At 39.2% G+C, this 17,054-nt stretch overlaps 3 protein-coding genes across 5 annotated transcripts; 1 reads left to right on the top strand and 2 right to left on the bottom strand.

Annotated features, from left to right (window-relative positions):
- The first annotated feature begins 366 nt into the window (after nt 1–366).
- Nucleotides 367–8,998, top strand: LOC111476835 (heat shock 70 kDa protein 16-like). Of its 3 annotated transcripts, none has more exons than XM_023120661.1 (11): nt 367–660; nt 2,087–3,412; nt 4,366–4,578; nt 4,716–4,811; nt 5,631–5,732; nt 6,339–6,539; nt 7,528–7,674; nt 7,996–8,124; nt 8,204–8,334; nt 8,569–8,691; nt 8,808–8,998. In XM_023120661.1, the coding sequence occupies exons 2-10, from the start codon at nt 2,243–2,245 to the stop codon at nt 8,663–8,665; spliced, it is 2,286 nt and encodes a 761-aa protein (XP_022976429.1). In that variant the 5' UTR covers nt 367–660; nt 2,087–2,242; the 3' UTR covers nt 8,666–8,691; nt 8,808–8,998. The 3 variants fall into 3 exon arrangements, with proteins under 3 accessions (XP_022976429.1, XP_022976428.1, XP_022976427.1); XM_023120660.1 differs by adding an exon at nt 854–931 and having other exon boundaries at nt 8,569–8,998; XM_023120659.1 differs by having other exon boundaries at nt 8,569–8,998.
- Nucleotides 8,999–9,827: 829 nt separating this feature from the next.
- LOC111476866 lies at nt 9,828–13,770 on the bottom strand. The gene is made up of 5 exons (XM_023120713.1): nt 13,153–13,770; nt 11,304–11,979; nt 10,809–11,190; nt 10,443–10,505; nt 9,828–10,344 (listed from the first exon to the last, which is right to left on the bottom strand). The coding sequence occupies exons 1-5, from the start codon at nt 13,469–13,471 to the stop codon at nt 10,285–10,287; spliced, it is 1,500 nt and encodes a 499-aa protein (XP_022976481.1). The 5' UTR covers nt 13,472–13,770; the 3' UTR covers nt 9,828–10,284.
- A 2,161-nt stretch (nt 13,771–15,931) lies between these two features.
- Nucleotides 15,932–16,246, bottom strand: LOC111475920. Its single transcript, XM_023119962.1, has one exon. The coding sequence runs from the start codon at nt 16,244–16,246 to the stop codon at nt 15,932–15,934; it is 315 nt and encodes a 104-aa protein (XP_022975730.1).
- Nucleotides 16,247–17,054: the final 808 nt, after the last annotated feature.

Genomic DNA, 17,054 nt, shown 5'->3' with positions numbered 1-17,054 from the left:
AAAAAAAAAAAAAAAAAAAAAAAACTAACATAACCTAACCTTTATGTTTTGGGTTGGGTAGTTCAAGTGGATCTGATCAGCCCTACTTAACTTTAAAAGTGTACAACACTAACACGGAACTTTCAATTTTATATTTAATAGATCCTTAAATTTTTTATTTTGTGTCTTAATAGATCCTTAAATTTTTTATTTTGTGTCTTATAAATTTCTGATTGAACCCATATATATTTTTTTAATCTACGAACGTACCCAAAATTAAATTTTTTATTAGAAATAACACTTAAATTTATATGTAATATATCAATTATTTTTATAAAATTTAAATATGTATTGTATATTTAATGTAGTGCTATGAAAAGTCTCCGGTTAAAGAGAAAAGAAGTCAAAATTACAGGGAAAAAATGGTGCTGCTTTGCGAGGCTGCTACAAAGACAATCTCGATGCCTCGCTTTTGTATCCGTATATAATTCGCCCAGAATTGTCGCCTACCCGATGCCATTTGCACCTCAAACCTCTCTTCCCTCCCTCGATTTCCCCCCTCTCCCCCCCTCTCTCTCCCACTAACTTATGAGATAATCTCTTCTCACTCTCTCTTCCATACCTTCTTCCGTCGCCGGTGCTGTTTCCGGCCGCCGTTAGCTTCTGAGCGGTCGTCCTCAGGTGGGTCTTCATGGGTTTCATCGGAGGCTTCTTTATTGATTGGTTTGAGTGACCATTATGTGAATTCTTTTATTGCCTTTTCGCAATTCTGATGTTCTTGGCACTCTATGCAATGCAAGTTCATTTGCTGCATCAATTTAGGAATTTAATTAAGCCCCCTTTGATTTTGTTGAAATTTGTTGTGCTTCGGTAGGGCTGTTTGTTTGGAACAATGGCATGCCATGGTGATATGCCTTTGAATGACCAAGAATTTGATTGTTTTATTAAGGACGTAAGTTACGTCGTTGTATTGTTAAAAACCACGACTCTTAACAATGGTATGATATTGTCCACATTGAGCCTAAGCTCTCATCGCTTTGCTTTGGGTTTCCCTAAAAGCCTCATACCAATGGAGATGTATTCCTTACTTATAAACCCATGATCAACCCCTTAATTAGCCGATGTGGGTAACAATCTTCTCCTCGAACCAAGTACACTATAGAGCTTCTTCTGAGGCCTATGAAGCTCTCGAACAACCTCCCCTTAATCGAGGCTCGACTCCTTCTCTGGAGCCCTCAAACAAAGTACACCATTTGTTCGACACTTGAGTCACTTTTGACTACATCTTCAAGGCTCACAACTTATTGTTCGACATTTGAGGATTCTATTAACATGGCTAAGTTAAAGGCATGGTTGTGATACCATGTTAGAAGCCACAACTTTTCATAATGGTATGATATTGTCCACTTTGAGCATAAGCTCTCATGGCTTTGCTTTTGGTTTCTCCGAGATACCTCGTACCAATAGAGATGTATTCCTTACTTATAAACTCATGATCATCCCCCTTAATTAGCCGATGTGGGACTCCTCTCCCAACAATCCTCCTCTCAAACAAAGTACATCATACAGCCTCTCCTGAGGCCTACGAAGCCCTCAAACAACCTCCCCTTAATCGAGGCTCGACTCCTTCTTCGGAGCTCTTGAACAAAGCACACCATTTATTCGACACTTGAGTCATTTTTTACTACATCTTCGAGGCTCACAACTTCTTTGTTCAACATTTGAGAATTCTCTGTACATGGCTAATTTAAAGGTATGGCTCTAACACCATGTTAGAAACCACAACTCTCCGTAATGATATGATATTGTCCACTTTGAGCATAAGCTCTCATGGTTTTTCTTTTGGTTTCCCCGAAATGCCTCATGCCAATAGAGATGTATCCCTTATGAACTCATGATCAACCCCTTAATTTAGCCAACGTGGGACTCCTCTCTCAACAATCCTCAACATGTATTACAATTGTTTGTTAAGTCCAAATTACTTGAAATCAACAATTTGGAGATTGTTTGATGGTAGCATTTTCGTTTTTTCTTTACGTTCATAGTTTATTTGTGTTCAAGTTGAATCAAGCTTCTTAGCTGATTGGTTGATCTCATATTTATGCAGTAATATTGTGTGGTCATTGATTTCTGAAGCATTCTTTTGAAGAACTTGGTGACTATTCAGTTATTTGATGAACAACTCATGACTTCTTTTGGAAAATGATTGGGTTGAGAGTTTATTCTTTCAGTTTCTTTTGAAAGCCATACCTGACAAACAAAGATGAGCGTGGTAGGTTTCGATATTGGAAATGAGAATTGTGTTATTGCTGTGTCGAGGCAACGAGGTATCGATGTTCTTCTTAATGAAGAATCACAACGAGAAACCCCTGCCGTGATATGTTTTGGGGAAAAGCAGCGGTTCTTGGGGTCAGCAGGTGCTGCTTCTGCAACAATGAACCCGAGATCCACAATATCGCAGGTAAAGAGATTGATTGGACGTAACTATGGTGACCCAGATGTTCGAAAGGATCTCAAAATGCTTCCTTTCGAAACATCTGAAGCCCTCGATGGCAGCATATTGGTTCACGTGAAATACTTAGGGGAGACTCATACATTTACTCCAGTTCAGATCATGGCAATGCTCTTTGCACATTTGAGAGATGTAGCCGAGAAAAACTTGGGAGCGCCATTTTCAGACTGTGTTATCGGTATTCCATCGTATTTTACGGATTTACAAAGACGTTTATATTCGAACGCAGCTGCTATTGCTGGTTTAAAGCCTTTGAGACTCATGCATGACTGTACTGCAACAGCCTTGAGCTATGGAATTTATAAAGCAGATATCTCAAATAAAGGTCCAATATATGTTGCCTTTGTTGATATTGGTCATTGTGATACTCAGGTCTCTATTGTATCGTTCGAACCCGGACATATGAGTATCATGTCGCATACATTTGATAGCGATTTAGGAGGTCGAGACTTCGATGAGCTTTTATTCAGCCATTTTGTTGCAGAGTTTAAGAAGAATTACGATATCGATGTAAACTCAAACGTCAAGGCTTCTATCAGATTGCGGGCGGCTTGTGAGAAGCTGAAGAAAGTTCTGAGTGCAAATTTAGAGGCACCTCTTAATATTGAATGCCTGATGGATGAGAAGGACGTTAAGGGATTTATCAAAAGAGAAGAATTTGAAAAGCTTGCTGCTGGGTTATTGGAGAGGATTAGTGTTCCTTGTACAAGAGCCTTAGTTGATGCAGGGTTAACTGTAGGAAGAATCCATTCGGTTGAACTTGTTGGATCGGGGTCGAGGATCCCTGCGATAACAAGGTTATTGGCTTCTGTTTTTAAGAAAGAACCGAGTCGTAAACTTAATGCTAGTGAATGTGTAGCTCGTGGTTGTGCTCTACAGTGTGCGATGCTTAGCCCCGTTTTCCGGGTTAGAGAATATGAGGTGTGTACTTTGCTTGAGGTTTTATAGCTTGCATTAGCTAGGCATGTAATGGGAGGTGGCCATGTGCATTGTCTTGTAGTTTGGTTCAAATTTAATTTCGAGACGGTTAAAAGTCGTCTCAGGAATTTAATTGATCTTCCAAACTACTAGGAAGATTGTATTCCTATCATGGATTTGAATTGTAACGGCCCAAGGCTACCACTAGCAGATACTGTCCTCTTTCGACTTTCCCTTTCGGACTTCCCCTTAAGGTTTTTAAAACGTGTCTGCTAGAGAGAGGTTTCCACATTCTTATAATGAATGCTTCGTTCCCCTCTCCAACCGATGTGGAATCTCACAATCCACCCCCCTTTGGGGCCCAGCGTCCTCGTTGGCACTGGTTCCTTTCTCCAATCGATGTGGGACCCCCTAATCCACCCCCCTTCGGGACCCAGCGTCCTTGTTGGCACACCGTTTCATGTCCACCTCGCTTCGTGGACATCGGGCGGTGTGCTAGCAAGGACGCTAGGCACCGAAAGGGGTGAATTATGAGATCCCACATCGATTGGAGAGAGGAACGAGTGTCAGTGAGGACGCTAGTCCCCAAAGGGAGGTAGATTATGAGATCCCACATCGATTGGAGAGAGAAACGAGTGTCAGTAAGGACGCTGGGCCCGAAGCGGGGTGGATTGTGAGATCTCACATTGGTTTATAAGGGTGTGGAAACCTCTCCCTATCAGACACGCTTTAAAACCCTTAAGGGGAAGTCCAAAAGGGAAAACCGAAAGAGGACAATATCTACTAGCGGTGGGCTTGAGCCGTTACATGAACCTTTCCTCACACGACAACTAAAGGAAACACAAAAGTCCCATGTTTTAACAACGCGTTTTCGTCATTTACTTTCTTTACAAGTTCGTTTTTCTAAGGTTATTAGTTGAATGAATGCTAAATGATACATGGTTAACAAAGCGCAGGTTCAGGATTCATCCCCTTTCTCCATTGGCTTCTCATCAGATGCAGGACCAATTAGCTTGGGCTCAAATAATGTTCTATTTCCCAAAGGCCAACACATTCCAAGCACTAAAGTTCTCTCATTCCACCGCAACAGCTTGTTCCATTTAGAAGCATTCTACACTAATCTGGACGATTTACCTCCTGGCATGTCTTCAAAAATTGGTTGTTTTACAGTATGTTCTATTCTAAGCTTTTTATTACTGTTCTTGTGAAGCTGGAAGGCTTTTGAGCTGCCCTAGTGTTCATAAACTACTCTAGAGAGTGTCTTGACTTGTTTCTGCTTCTTTTTTTCATTCCATTTATGATGCAGATTGGTCCTGTCCAAGGCTCAAACAACTCGAACGCGAGGATTAAAGTTAGAGTCCAGTTAAATTTCAACGGCATTGTTACGGTTGAATCAGCTACAGTAAGTAATGTGTGAGATCCTACGTTAGTTGGGGAGGAGAATGAAACATTCTTTATAAGGGTGTGGAAACCTTCCCCTAGTAGACGCGTTTTAAAAACCTTAAGGGTAAGCCTGAAAGGGAAAGCCCAAAGAGGACAATATTTGCTAGTGGTGGGCTTTGCCTGTTACAAATGGTATCAGAGCCGGACACCGGGCTGTGTGCCAGCGAGGACACTGGCCCCGAAGGGAAGTGGATTGTGAGATCCCACATCGATTGGAGAGAGGAACGAGTGCCAACGAGAACGCTGGGCCCTGAAAGTGAGTGGATTGTGAGATCCCACATTGGTTGGGGAGGAGAATGACGCATTCTTTATAAGGGTGTGAAAACCTTCCCCTAGCAGATGCGTTTTAAAAACTTTGAGGGTAAACCCGAAAGGGAAAGCCCAAAGAGAACAATATCTGCTAGCGGTGGGCTTGGGCTGTTACAAATGGTATCAAAGCCAGACACCAGGTGGTATGCCAGCGGGGACACTGGCCTCGAAGGGAGGTGGATTGTGAGATCCCACATTGATTGGATAGAGGAATGAGTACTAGCAAGGACTCTGGGCCCCGAAAATGGGTGGGTTGTGAGATCCCACATTGGTCGGGGAGGAGAATAAAGTATTCTTTATAAGGGTGCCTAGCAGACACGTTTTAAAAACCTTGAGGGTAAGCTCGAAAGGGAAAGCCCAAAGAGGACAATATATGCTAGCTATGAGCTTGGGCCGTTACATAATATTTGTATCAAATTCCTACTATTTAAGAGATTTTTCTCTGTATTTAATTGAATCATGAATTTAGCTTGTAGAGGATAATATAGATGAACAAATACCAAGGAGAGACGTTACTCACTCGAATACAGAGAACATGGAGACCGAGTTTGTCGATTCTTCCCATTTTGAGGTATTGAAGACAATCCCTTTCAGCACTCAAAAGCTTAATGTACATCATTCTGATGGACTCCATTTAATTTTATATACTATCTAGAAAACCTCACCCACATTAGTTGGGGAGAACGAAATACCCTTTATAAGGGTATCGAAACCTCTCCCTAGCAGACGCGTTTTAAAAGCCTTGAGAGGAAGCCCAAATAGGACAATATCTGCTAGCGGTGGGCTTGAGCCGTTATAAATGGTATAAGGGCTAGACACCGGGCAATGTGTCAGCGAGAAGACTGAGCCCCGAACGGGGATGGGCACGAGGCGGTGTGCCAATGGAGAAGAGAACGAGTGTCAGTGAGTACGCTGGGCCCCGAAGAGAGGTGGATTGTGAGATCCCACATTCGTTGGGGGGAGAACGAAACACCCTTTACAAGGGTGTGGAAACCTCTCCCTAGCAGATGCGTTTTAAAAGTCTTGAGGGGAAACCCGAAAGGAAAAGTCCAAAGAGGACAATATTTGCTAGCAGTGGGCTTGGGCCGTTACAGTTTCTCATCTCCCGACACTTTTTTCCTTGGAAAATTGTCTCTTTACAGTGATTTGGTGTCTATTAATTCATTGCATTTTCCAGTGTGATGTTTCAAGAAAAGTTAGGAGTACAAGGAGGATTGACATACCAGTTAGTGAACACATATATGGTGGAATGACAAAGGCTGAGCTCTCTGAAGCCCAACAAAGAGAGCTCCAATTGGCTCAACAGGACAAGAACATGGAACAAGCCAAAAATGAGAAGAATGCTTTGGAGTCATACGTCTATGAGATGAGGAATAAGGTAAATATTCTTCCTTTTCCGATGCCAATGGTACGTTTCGATTTGAGTAATGCGAAAAAAAAACGTTATCAAAAGCTTACTTTACATCTATATCTTCGGTCTAGCTTCGTTGGATGTATGAACCGAACATACACCTCAATCTTTTAACGCTATTGCTATAAATTGTTTTGGATACTTGGGGAGCGGCTATACGAATTTCAATTGCTACCACACCACTTTTTAGATTAGATTATCGATTTCCGTCATGCGAGCTTGAAGCATCATTTCGTTTCAAGAAGTTTAAGCTATCATGTGATTTCAAATTTGTAAAACTTTCTGATACGAAATAGGGTGTCTTAATCATGCTACGAAGATTTCATAGTAAAAGTTTTAGAGAATTCTCTTTAAGATTGTAAGTTGCAATTAGGTAGTGGTCTTTATGGTATCGATGGCCATGAAAGTTACTACCTTTCAATTAACCATAGGTTGCTATAAGGTTTATTTTCAAAACTATAAATAGTCGTTCATGTTGTTACTTTAGTATGAAGATTTTGGATATTACAATGAAAGGTTTATATTATGTTTCTTAAGTCATGAGCTTGTTCATTTGCATTTCTTGTGTTTAGATTTGTATGTTAGAGTCATTCAGTAGTTTTGATCAAACTATCTTGTGGAGTGGTTCGAATCACGAGTTTAGAAACGAGTTTTCTTTACTCTTGATTTTGATCATCAAGGTAATCCGTTCTAAAACTTTCCCTTGAGTTGATTTCCTTATCGTTTTTTTTTTTTTTTTTTTGTTCTTGGATAATTTAGATCTAAACGGCAACAAGGTTGTTCGATCAAATCCTAAGAGTTTCGTAACACTTTCCCTTTAAACAAAGCTCTATCAACTTTCGACTTTTTAAATGTTCATCGTACCTTGATGTAGATTTTTATTCTCATGCATACTGATTACTATCCTACCAATTTTTGTCTTGTATTACAAATATAATGATGGTGTTGTTAATAGCTTTTCAACACGTATCGGAGTTTCGCTAGTGATCAAGAGCGAGAAGGAATATTCTCAAGTCTCCAACGAACGGAGGAGTGGCTATATGAAGATGGAGACGATGAGACAGAGAGTGCTTATGCTTCTAAGTTAGACGACCTTAAGAAGGTAGTTTCTTTTACTTGATACAAGTTATGTAACAACCCAAGCTCACCGCTAGCAGATATTGTCCTCTTTGGGCTTTCCTTTTCGAGCTTCCCCTCAAGATTATTAAAACGCGCTTGCTAGGGAGAGGTTTCCACCCCTTTATAAAGAATGTTTCATTCTCCTCCCTAACCGATGTGAGATCTGGAATGTTTCATTCTCCTCCCTAACCGATGTGAGATCTCACAACAGGCTTGGGTTGTTACAAGTTGTATCATATTTCTGAACCAAACCCCTTTACAAGTTCTCTGCTCCTTGCTTACTCTACTCTTTCATTGTTCTTAGTTGGTGGATCCTGTAATTATCCGATACGAAGATGAAGAAGCTAGAGCCGAAGCTAAAAAGCATCTGTTAAAGCGTATTGCCGACTATAGGAACTTTGGGGATTCAATTTCTCCTCACGTTCGAGCTTTGGTACCGACAAATGACCTCTACCATTACTACAGTTGGTTTTGTTTGAATTCTCTCACTAATGAACTCCACTTTTCTCCAGATCCTTGAGGAGTGCGACAGAGCAGAACAATGGCTAACAGAGACAAGCCAACAGCAAGAGCTGTTACCAAAAAACACTGACCCTTTACTATGGTCAAGCGAGATCAGAACTCGAGAAGACGATTTTGACAAGTACGATGCTTCTCTGTTTGATTCGTTGAAATATAAAAGATTTCTGTAAGACTAGGCTAAGTGAAGCTAATTGGAATGGTCGTTTAGAACATTGATTTAAGCTACACGATCTTTCTGCTTATTGAACCCGAAATTCAGTTCTATATTTATTTCAAATAAGCATGCTTGGTTTGGTATCTGCAGCCTTTTATCTTATGCAGTGGCTTACTACCATTTGCTTAAACTGCGTTTCAGGACATGCCGAAGGATCTTGGGACCTGTGCCTTCTCATACACATTCAGGAGATTCAGAGGAACCAAACCATCACAATTCTTCTGATAATCACTCTTAAAAGGCAACATTAGTTTCTCTTTAGATTAATCAAAGGTTATGATCATATCCAGAATGAAGATGAGGTGAAAGAGTAGTGCCACTGCAGGTGATGACAGGTTCAAGTACATTGACCAATCAGCCATGTTGTCTTCTGATATGTATCATTCTAATGAGGGCTGTCTCTCAATTTTGCAACTATTTAAAGGCGGCTTAATGAATTATTGCGTTTCTATTCATTGTCTGTTTTGAGATTTCTTATCATATGTAATCTGACATGTATATATACATTCCATGGTTATCATGAATCACACAGGAAGAGGGGATGGTTTCAGCTTCATCTTCCAGACATTAAGAGTTTGTTGATCCATAGGTTAAGAGTTGAACAGTTCATATCTGGAGTGTGGTCATCTCTGGAGTGTGTCATCTGATGTCCCACGTTGGTTGGGGAGGAGTACAAAACACTCTTAAGGGTGTGGACAAGTTTTCAAGCCTTGAGGGGAAGCCCAGAAGGAAAAGCTCAAAGAGGACAATATCTGCTAGCGGTGGATTTTGGTTGCTAAAAATGATATCAAAGCCAGACACCAGACTATGTGCCAGCAAGGAGACTGTTCCTCAAAGGGGGTAGACACGAAATAGTGTGTCAGTAAGGACGCTGGCTCAAAATGGGGGTAGATTTTGTGGGGGTCCCACATTGATTGGAGAAAGGAAAGAGTGCCAACGGGGACACTAGGCCCCAAAGGAGAATGGATTATGATGTCTCACATTGATTAGGGAGGAACAAAACACCAAGGGTGTGAAAACCTTCCCCTCGCAAACACATTTTAAAGCCTTAAAGGAAAACCCAAAGAGGACAATATCTGCGGTCAAAGTTTTGAATTCATTGGTTTCTAAACTAGTTACTTTTTGTAGGACATTAAACATGAATGTAAGTTGAAATCTAGATCTTACATCGTCATGATTCTCGGTTTGATCCCTAGGCAAGAAAACGGATGCATATAAGAAAACATGAATAAGTTGTAATCTAGATCTTACATCTTCGTGATTTTTAGTTTGATCCCTGAGCAAGAAAACGGATGCAGGTAAGAAATTTTTTTTGAAACCAGTATCACAGTTATTATCTACCTCTTCCTCTTCCTCACGTGCAAGAAGTCAAACCTGTCGAATGAAGATTCAAGATGATTAAAGAATGTTGAAGAATAATAACTTTATCATGTTAATTATATAACATTTAGTGTCTGTGCATTGGGGCACAGTGTACTGGAGAAAATTGTCTGGCTCGGCTATCAGTCAGAATTCAAAGCCTAAATTCCTAGACTCAACGGTTTGGTTTGGAACATTGAAGATTTGAGTACACCCAAATATTCAGATGCATATATGTTGAAAGAAACAAGACAACAATCTGCAATGTTCTCTGGAAGATTGGTTGGCTTAAAATTGGACAAAGTTGTTACATGTATACTATATGGACAACCATGTTTACGAAACAGCTAATGGTAATTGCAACGAAGAAATACAACTTTTTAAGAGCTTAAAAACACTTAGAAAGTCATCCAAACAGGCCAAAAATAAGATGGCAGTGTAACTAACATTTGGATCCCAATCGATTGTGCAGTTTTGCCTCCCGTGCACGATATCGTTTTATGTTTTCCTCTTCTTGCCTGTTCCTTTCTTTTTTGACTTCCTAAAGCCTCCAGTATCCTATAGGCAACAATAGAAGCGTTGAATGTGTAATAAAAACGTAAAAGAGGCTTAAGAAAAGCCAAAGCCAAAGCCAATGGAATATGATTTGGATTTACCTTTTTGTAAAATCTATATGCCGTTCGGCCGGTCAACTCCTCCCCACTTTTAGTGACGTATACCTGGAAAGCGGTAATAGCCTATTAAAATCGACCACAGCAAACTAAGCAAAGTAATAAATAATCTGGCTATAAGAATTATTTTTCAAGTTGTAATGTCAATGAGCGAAAATGTAACAAAAAGAAAAGGAAGGTAGTATAAATAACAAGATAATAGTCAGTATCTTTTGGAAAAGCTATCAAAGAAAAGTTTAGGGAATTCCACTTTGAGAATAATTTCTGCAGCATATTGAACCTATTTTCTTATTGTCATGAACATTCGAGAAATTTTTGACATTGACTATGCAGCGTAATATTGTACCATACCTTCTTCCCTTCTGGGGATGTATACCAGTGACCAGCTGATTGCCCACCTGCATGGACCCTTCTTTTCCCAGCATCTCTAGGAAGACTAAAAGAGCCCTTTCGATCAATCCAGTTTCCAGAATCCTGTAAGAGTTCTTCACAGTTTGATGCTCCTTGTTTCCTTCTAACATTTCTTGAACTGCTACCAATTTTAGTTTTTTGAGATGCTGCTCTTTTGGGTGTTTTTTTACTGCTTAACGGTGAAACAGCTTTCTCATTGGCCCAACATTTGGAGGCATTGTTCTTAGATCTTTTAGATATATTTGTTGATCTTTTTGAACTTTTCTCCATGTTAACCTGTGAAGGTTGGCTAGTAGAAGCCTCTCCGTTGCTAAACTGTCTCCTGCCAAGGCAGCATTAAACCATGTTATGTTAAAGGACAGAAAGAAAAGTGGGCAAATTTGTTATTTAATGGAAAGGAATAATTGAAAATAATAGAAAGAAGAGTTAACTAACACATAATCAATCATTGATCCTCTGCTTCCATCAACTCCCAATGGGGAAAAGTTCGGTAAGCGATTACGAACTAATCTCTGAATTCTTGAGTCATTATGAAAAAAATAGTAATGAGCAGGACAGCCGAGCTTATCCACCAGTTCGTTTGAGTAGCCACTATTGGTAGTTTGATTATCCATGCAGCTTATATGGGCACTACTTCCTAGTTCTGTAGCTGCTTTATTATCCTTCTTTAACTGCGAAAATTCTTTACAGACTTCATCAAAGGCTGGAGTTGGCAAATGAAAATTTTTACTTTGACAAAAATCTTTCCATAGATCCTCTTTTTGAGTAATACTCGCTGTCAAACTTTTCTTTTTCTCATCCACTGTTGCAGAGAGACCAAATGTAGACTTTGGCTTGTTTAAAGATGAAGAAACTTCGTACCCTTTTCTGCTTTGATTGTCACAGCTAGAAGGCTCATCTGAATCAGAATCAAGTAATTGGAACTTGCGAAGAGGACTGATGGTTAAATTAGAAAACAATGACTTATTTTTCCTTTCCAAACCAACAGAAGTTGAGGCATCTGCAGTGTGTTTGTCTTTCTTTTCCTTCAGCTGGCTGGAAGTGGGAACAGTAAAGATCCCATGTAAAGGGACCTTTGAACTGTTGCAGACAGATTGATGGAGTGACGAAACTGAGGTACATGTGAACATTGTGTTAATTTCAGAAAGTAAAACCCTCAGTTAGCCACTTCAAAGAAGGAGTAAAAAGTTAGCTCTATAATCATACACGTACAGGGCCATTATTTATAATCAAGGAGTCATCTGATATGTGTTATTTTGACAACTCTATAGGGGTTCATTTAATCATCTACGATGCAATCATCAGAAAATTATATCTACAGTTAACAGATATAACAAAGCTCTTCCAGTTGATTTGTGTCTTAGATCAAAATGCTGTAATAATATACAAACCAGCCGAGATAACAGTACCATACAAACGTGGTTAAATATTAATGATGGCTCAATTGGTCAACTCTTGTGAATTGAATGTTTCTTTTGTATCGTGGTATCCAAGTCGTCTCAAGTATGCATAACTAATCTCATGGGATAATTACTTGACCTTGACATTTAGTTAGAAGATCATAAAATTTTAATATGTTAGGTATGTGGCCCTTGAACCCATAACCCCAAGGTCAATTTAATTTTCAACCTGTCCTTGAACACTTCTCTAGATTTAATGTTTCCATTCCATTCTACTCCATCATTTCTCCTAAAATTATAATAATAATAATAATAATAATTCATTCCAAACAATTCATATTCTTTAGAAATAAAGCATGAAGATGGGATCTTTGAGGAGATTAGATCAGGTAATACAGCATGTTTTTATATCTTTATCTCTTTCAGCAGCAATTCTCAAACAATTTGCACACAAAGAAAACAATAAACATTATATTCTTTGCACGATAGATACATATATCATGAATCTTCAAGCTTACTTGCGAGTAGTTTCAAAAAACACTCTTCATACTCCACTACATTAGCTTACCAAGAAAACTCGTAAGATATGAAGATATTAAATTCTGGGCAAGTGACAGAATCTCAATGTAAACAGATTATTGAACCAAAAATACTTCAAACTGGAAGAAAATATTGTATGCACAATAATCGCAGGATGCAAATAAAACGATCCGAAATTTCCAATAGCATGTAATCAAATACCAATAGCCAATGCCCTGCGTCTAAGATGACGACTATTATGGCCTAAACCATTGAACACTTCAATCGAAGCTTCGCTTATACTAAGGAAAAATAGAAAAAGAAAAAAGAAGGAAAACAAACTCAATGTGTGAAAGAGCTACTACCTCTGGGAGAATCTTCTTGTGATGAAAACTCTTCAATGTCATCATCAACTGCAGAAAACAAATGTGATGATTCGCTTTTCTTGGCTACCGAAGAACATCGAGCAGGACCGCGCTTGAGCCGCTTAAATTTCCTAGGCGAATCATGTCCAATTTCTCCATTGCAATCCGCAACCCCTGTCTCCACCACTCCACAATCGTCCTCTTTCGACGAAGCATTAGCTCCCGCCGAATAGTCCGAAGCTGGTGGCGGAATTTGAGGCTCCGAATCGAAATCTAAATCAAGGCCGAGAGAGAACGAGGGAGCTTCATAGTACGCCATAAGATTGCACAATAGAAAATAGAATGATCCGGGAAGGTTAATTCCAAACAAGAAAACAATCAAATGCAGCAAAAGACCAAGCAATCGGTACAAAAAGAATCAGTTCTGGATCTACATCAGATAGACATCAACATTAACGTGAAAATTAACTCTCTGAAGCTTGCCGACGACGAGAGAAGAACGCATATAGATGCGCTAATTGAGACGAATTTCAAAAACCAAAAAGAAAGAGAAGATTTAGCGGGAGTCGAAATTTTCTCTGAAATTTTTAGCGCCTGAATCATTCAGAGGGAAAGGAAATTTTGATTGTGGAAGAGAGATGATGGGATGGGATGGGCTCGGTTTGCGGATAATATGGGCCGAGTCTTGTTGGGCTTCAACCTTTTCATTTGGGCTGGTCTGTTTCTTGTTGGGCTTCTTAAGCCTTTTTCACTTTGGGCTGGGCTGGTTCTTAATGGGCTTAAACCTTTTCACTTGAGCTGGGCTTCTTAGCCCATCACTCCGACACTCGGGTTCATTTCTCTGATTGTCTCATTCAACTAGACACACAGAGTGTGGTTCTAATATTATATGTCACAGTCATACTTTTTTAACCGTAAAACGACGTGATCTTGACACGCTCACAACCAAGCTTAAGGGAAGCTCAAGCCACATCCTGTATTTTCACCTTGCTCCGTGGCTTCATTGGACTTTAGGCGAGGTTTATCTTCGTCAACCGAATATCACTTGTTCAGAATCCTAACTTATTAAAAAAATTCATATTCTACATTTTCTCAACTATAAATTTTTTCGTTTAGAAAAATGTATTATAAACATATACCTAGACATAGGTGAATAAGTCGTTTGTTGGTATTGACAATGTAAAAACTACAGTGCTAGCATGGGTGAGGACAACGAACTCCGACTTGAATGTTAGAGATAGCAAGTTGACGACGACAAAAACATTTGGACCATTACGATGGGCACTAGACTATGAACGTAGGTGTGTTGAAGGTCGGTGCTCACCAATTATAGCCTTCGATGTTCGAGTGAGTTGAGCATTAGGGAGACATAGAAAGCGACCCTTCGATGCTAATTTATGTGAGTTGAGCATTAAGAAGACATAGAAAGAGACTCTTCAAGTGAGATGAGAGAGAAAGGGAACAAACCCTACGTACATATACACACATATAAGATAAGACCTAATCGAACCAAAATGAAATTTTACGAACCCATGAATCGAACTAAACTCACCCGTTCTTAAAATTATTAATCTAAACCATAAAATTTAACGCAATCTCACCCAACCCATGTGATTGAGCGGCTAATATGAATAAAATAAAGTCAACGCAATGGTTTAACGGTAATATATTAGTACTTTGATCGTCATATTAATTAATTCGAAATTAAATGTTGCTTTAATTTTTAAATCCATCCTATATATTTACTTGTACAAATAATAATAATAATAATAATATTTATAGACCATGTCATCATTAGACAAAATCAACTACGCATTGAATGAGATTGAGAAAAAATGCATGCGCCGTTATCTTATTTTTTAAAATTATTTTCTTTCTATTTTTGTCAAAAAAAAAAAACATATTATTATTTATTGTGTGGATCTTAGGTTAGGTAGAGGTACCTCGATAACTCGATAAACGAAATTCTACTAAAATATTTAACGTATGATGTTAGTGATATGCTATGGTATGATATTGTCGACTTTTAGCATAAGTTCTTGTAGCTTTACGTTGGGTTTCCCCAAAAGACCTTATAACATACCAATAGAGATAATATTCCTTGATTATAAACCCATGATCATTTCTTAAATTAGGGAATCGGGTTAAAATTCCTGAACTAAGACGTGGTGGGTGATGGCAACGTTAGGGAGCCCGGAGATGTCGGTGAGGCCTCGGGAAGAGTTATCTTTTCTGTTTAACAACCTACCCACCTTAGAAAATGGCTCAACGTGGACCTTCATCCAACCGAACCCAACAAACTAACTTAATCTAACCCAAACCTAACCCAAAAAATAAAAGAATTGGGGTTGGGTTGAGTTACCCGACCAAGACCCACATCCAAATTGAGACCCTATTCAAATTGTTCGAGTCACCAATTCAACTAACTTGAAATTTTGGATTAGTATATTAGTATTAATTTTCACATTAATTTGTTTTTAATTTTTAAATATTATTTTATTTATTTTAAAAATCTAAAAATTTAGTAATTTTTTAATTTTGGAGTTCAAATTTTATTAAAAAATTATTACTAAACCGAGTAGAAAAATATGGGTAAGTAAGTGTATTATATTTAATATACATAATTTATAATCTGCACAAAATGTACAATTTAATTACCTAAACTTCCTCACCGACGGCGGACGCTCCAACTCCGGCCACCCCTCTTCCGTCCGACTTTCACACAAAGAAAAAAAAAACGAACAAAATAGAAAATCGCCGCCGCCGCCACCGCCGCAGATCAATCAACTTCCGGTATACTCTGCAACACCGGCCGCCAGTGACGGTGGCGAGATTCGTGAAACTGATCGCCGACGCCGATCAACTGAGCCAGAACCTGCTGTACGGACATCTCCTTAATATCCACTTTCCCCAAAAGCTCCTCCAGCTGTCTCTTCGTGATCTTAATCTTCACCTCTGTCGCCGTCGTTGAACTCTTTTTCTTCTCGTTTTCGCCGAGAAGCCCTTCCCGGCCGTCGTCCTCCGCCGCGAGTAAGTCCCACTCCTCACCGGCCCACTGCGCCGCCGCGCCATCCCGCCGCAAACAGTTGCCCATAAGGGATTTTTTTTTTTTTATTTGGATGAAATGAAAATGAAACGAAATTAAGAATTTGGGAATTTGGGGAATATGAAATTTCGGTATATATAAAGGGGGTGTGGTGGAGAGGATTGGGGTGCCACGTAGGATTGAAGAATATAGGACACGTGGCGGAGGTTGACCGAGAAAGGGACGGGTCGGTTTCAAAGTTGTAAAATCAAAGCAATTCTCACTGGTTGCAGGCGGTGACTGACGGCAGCCATGATACTTACTTCTACCCACTGGCTTCTCCCATCATCATACATGTTCCTTGTAACGTGCGCCACGCTCACGCCTCGGCTTCCATTAGCCGATCTTTATTTTACATATTTACTTTTTCGTCCTTAAATATTTTAATTAGTGGTTAATAAAATAATAATTCAATTAATTTTCTGATTTTAATCTTTTTGTTTTAAAATTATGAGTATAAATTAATTTTTTTTAGAAAAAACTTATTTACCCACCCATGTAATAAAATAAAATTTAATAATTTAATAAGAAAAAATATATTTTTTGACAAATTAATACATAAATTTTCCTGAAATCTCTCGGGGGAAAGCCTAAAAATAAAAAAATATAATATAATATCTACTAACAGTGGCTCATTATCAGAGCCAGACACCAGATGAGGAGGCTGAACCCCAAAGGGGGTGGACACGAGGCGGTGTGCTAACAAGAATGTTAGGTCTCAAAAAGTGGGTCTGCCCATATCGATTGGAGAAGGAAACGAGTATTAGCGAGAATGTTGGGCTCCGAAAAGGGGTGAGAACGAAACATTATTTATAAG

Source organism: Cucurbita maxima, unplaced genomic scaffold (assembly GCF_002738345.1).
Source record: "Cucurbita maxima cultivar Rimu unplaced genomic scaffold, Cmax_1.0 Cma_Scf00003, whole genome shotgun sequence".
Lineage (NCBI taxonomy): Eukaryota > Viridiplantae > Streptophyta > Magnoliopsida > Cucurbitales > Cucurbitaceae > Cucurbita > Cucurbita maxima.
This window is presented reverse-complemented; position numbering and strand designations above follow the sequence as displayed.

What these genes read in the sequence shown, in the direction of transcription:
- LOC111476835 (XM_023120661.1), top strand. Translation starts at nt 2,243, where the DNA reads ATGAGCGTGGTAGGTTTCGATATTGGAAATGAGAATTGTGTTATTGCT. An exon ending in TCTATGAGATGAGGAATAAG is followed by an intron (nt 6,540 to 7,527) that starts GTAAATATTCTT and finishes TGTTGTTAATAG; the next exon opens with CTTTTCAACACGTATCGGAG. An exon ending in CGAGAAGACGATTTTGACAA is followed by an intron (nt 8,335 to 8,568) that starts GTACGATGCTTC and finishes ACTGCGTTTCAG; the next exon opens with GACATGCCGAAGGATCTTGG.
- LOC111475920 (XM_023119962.1), bottom strand. Translation starts at nt 16,246, where the DNA reads ATGGGCAACTGTTTGCGGCGGGATGGCGCGGCGGCGCAGTGGGCCGGT.
- LOC111476866 (XM_023120713.1), bottom strand. Translation starts at nt 13,471, where the DNA reads ATGGCGTACTATGAAGCTCCCTCGTTCTCTCTCGGCCTTGATTTAGAT. An exon ending in ACAAGAAGATTCTCCCAGAG is followed by an intron (nt 11,980 to 13,152) that starts GTAGTAGCTCTT and finishes CATGTACCTCAG; the next exon opens with TTTCGTCACTCCATCAATCT. An exon ending in GGATCAATGATTGATTATGT is followed by an intron (nt 11,191 to 11,303) that starts GTTAGTTAACTC and finishes CTGCCTTGGCAG; the next exon opens with GAGACAGTTTAGCAACGGAG.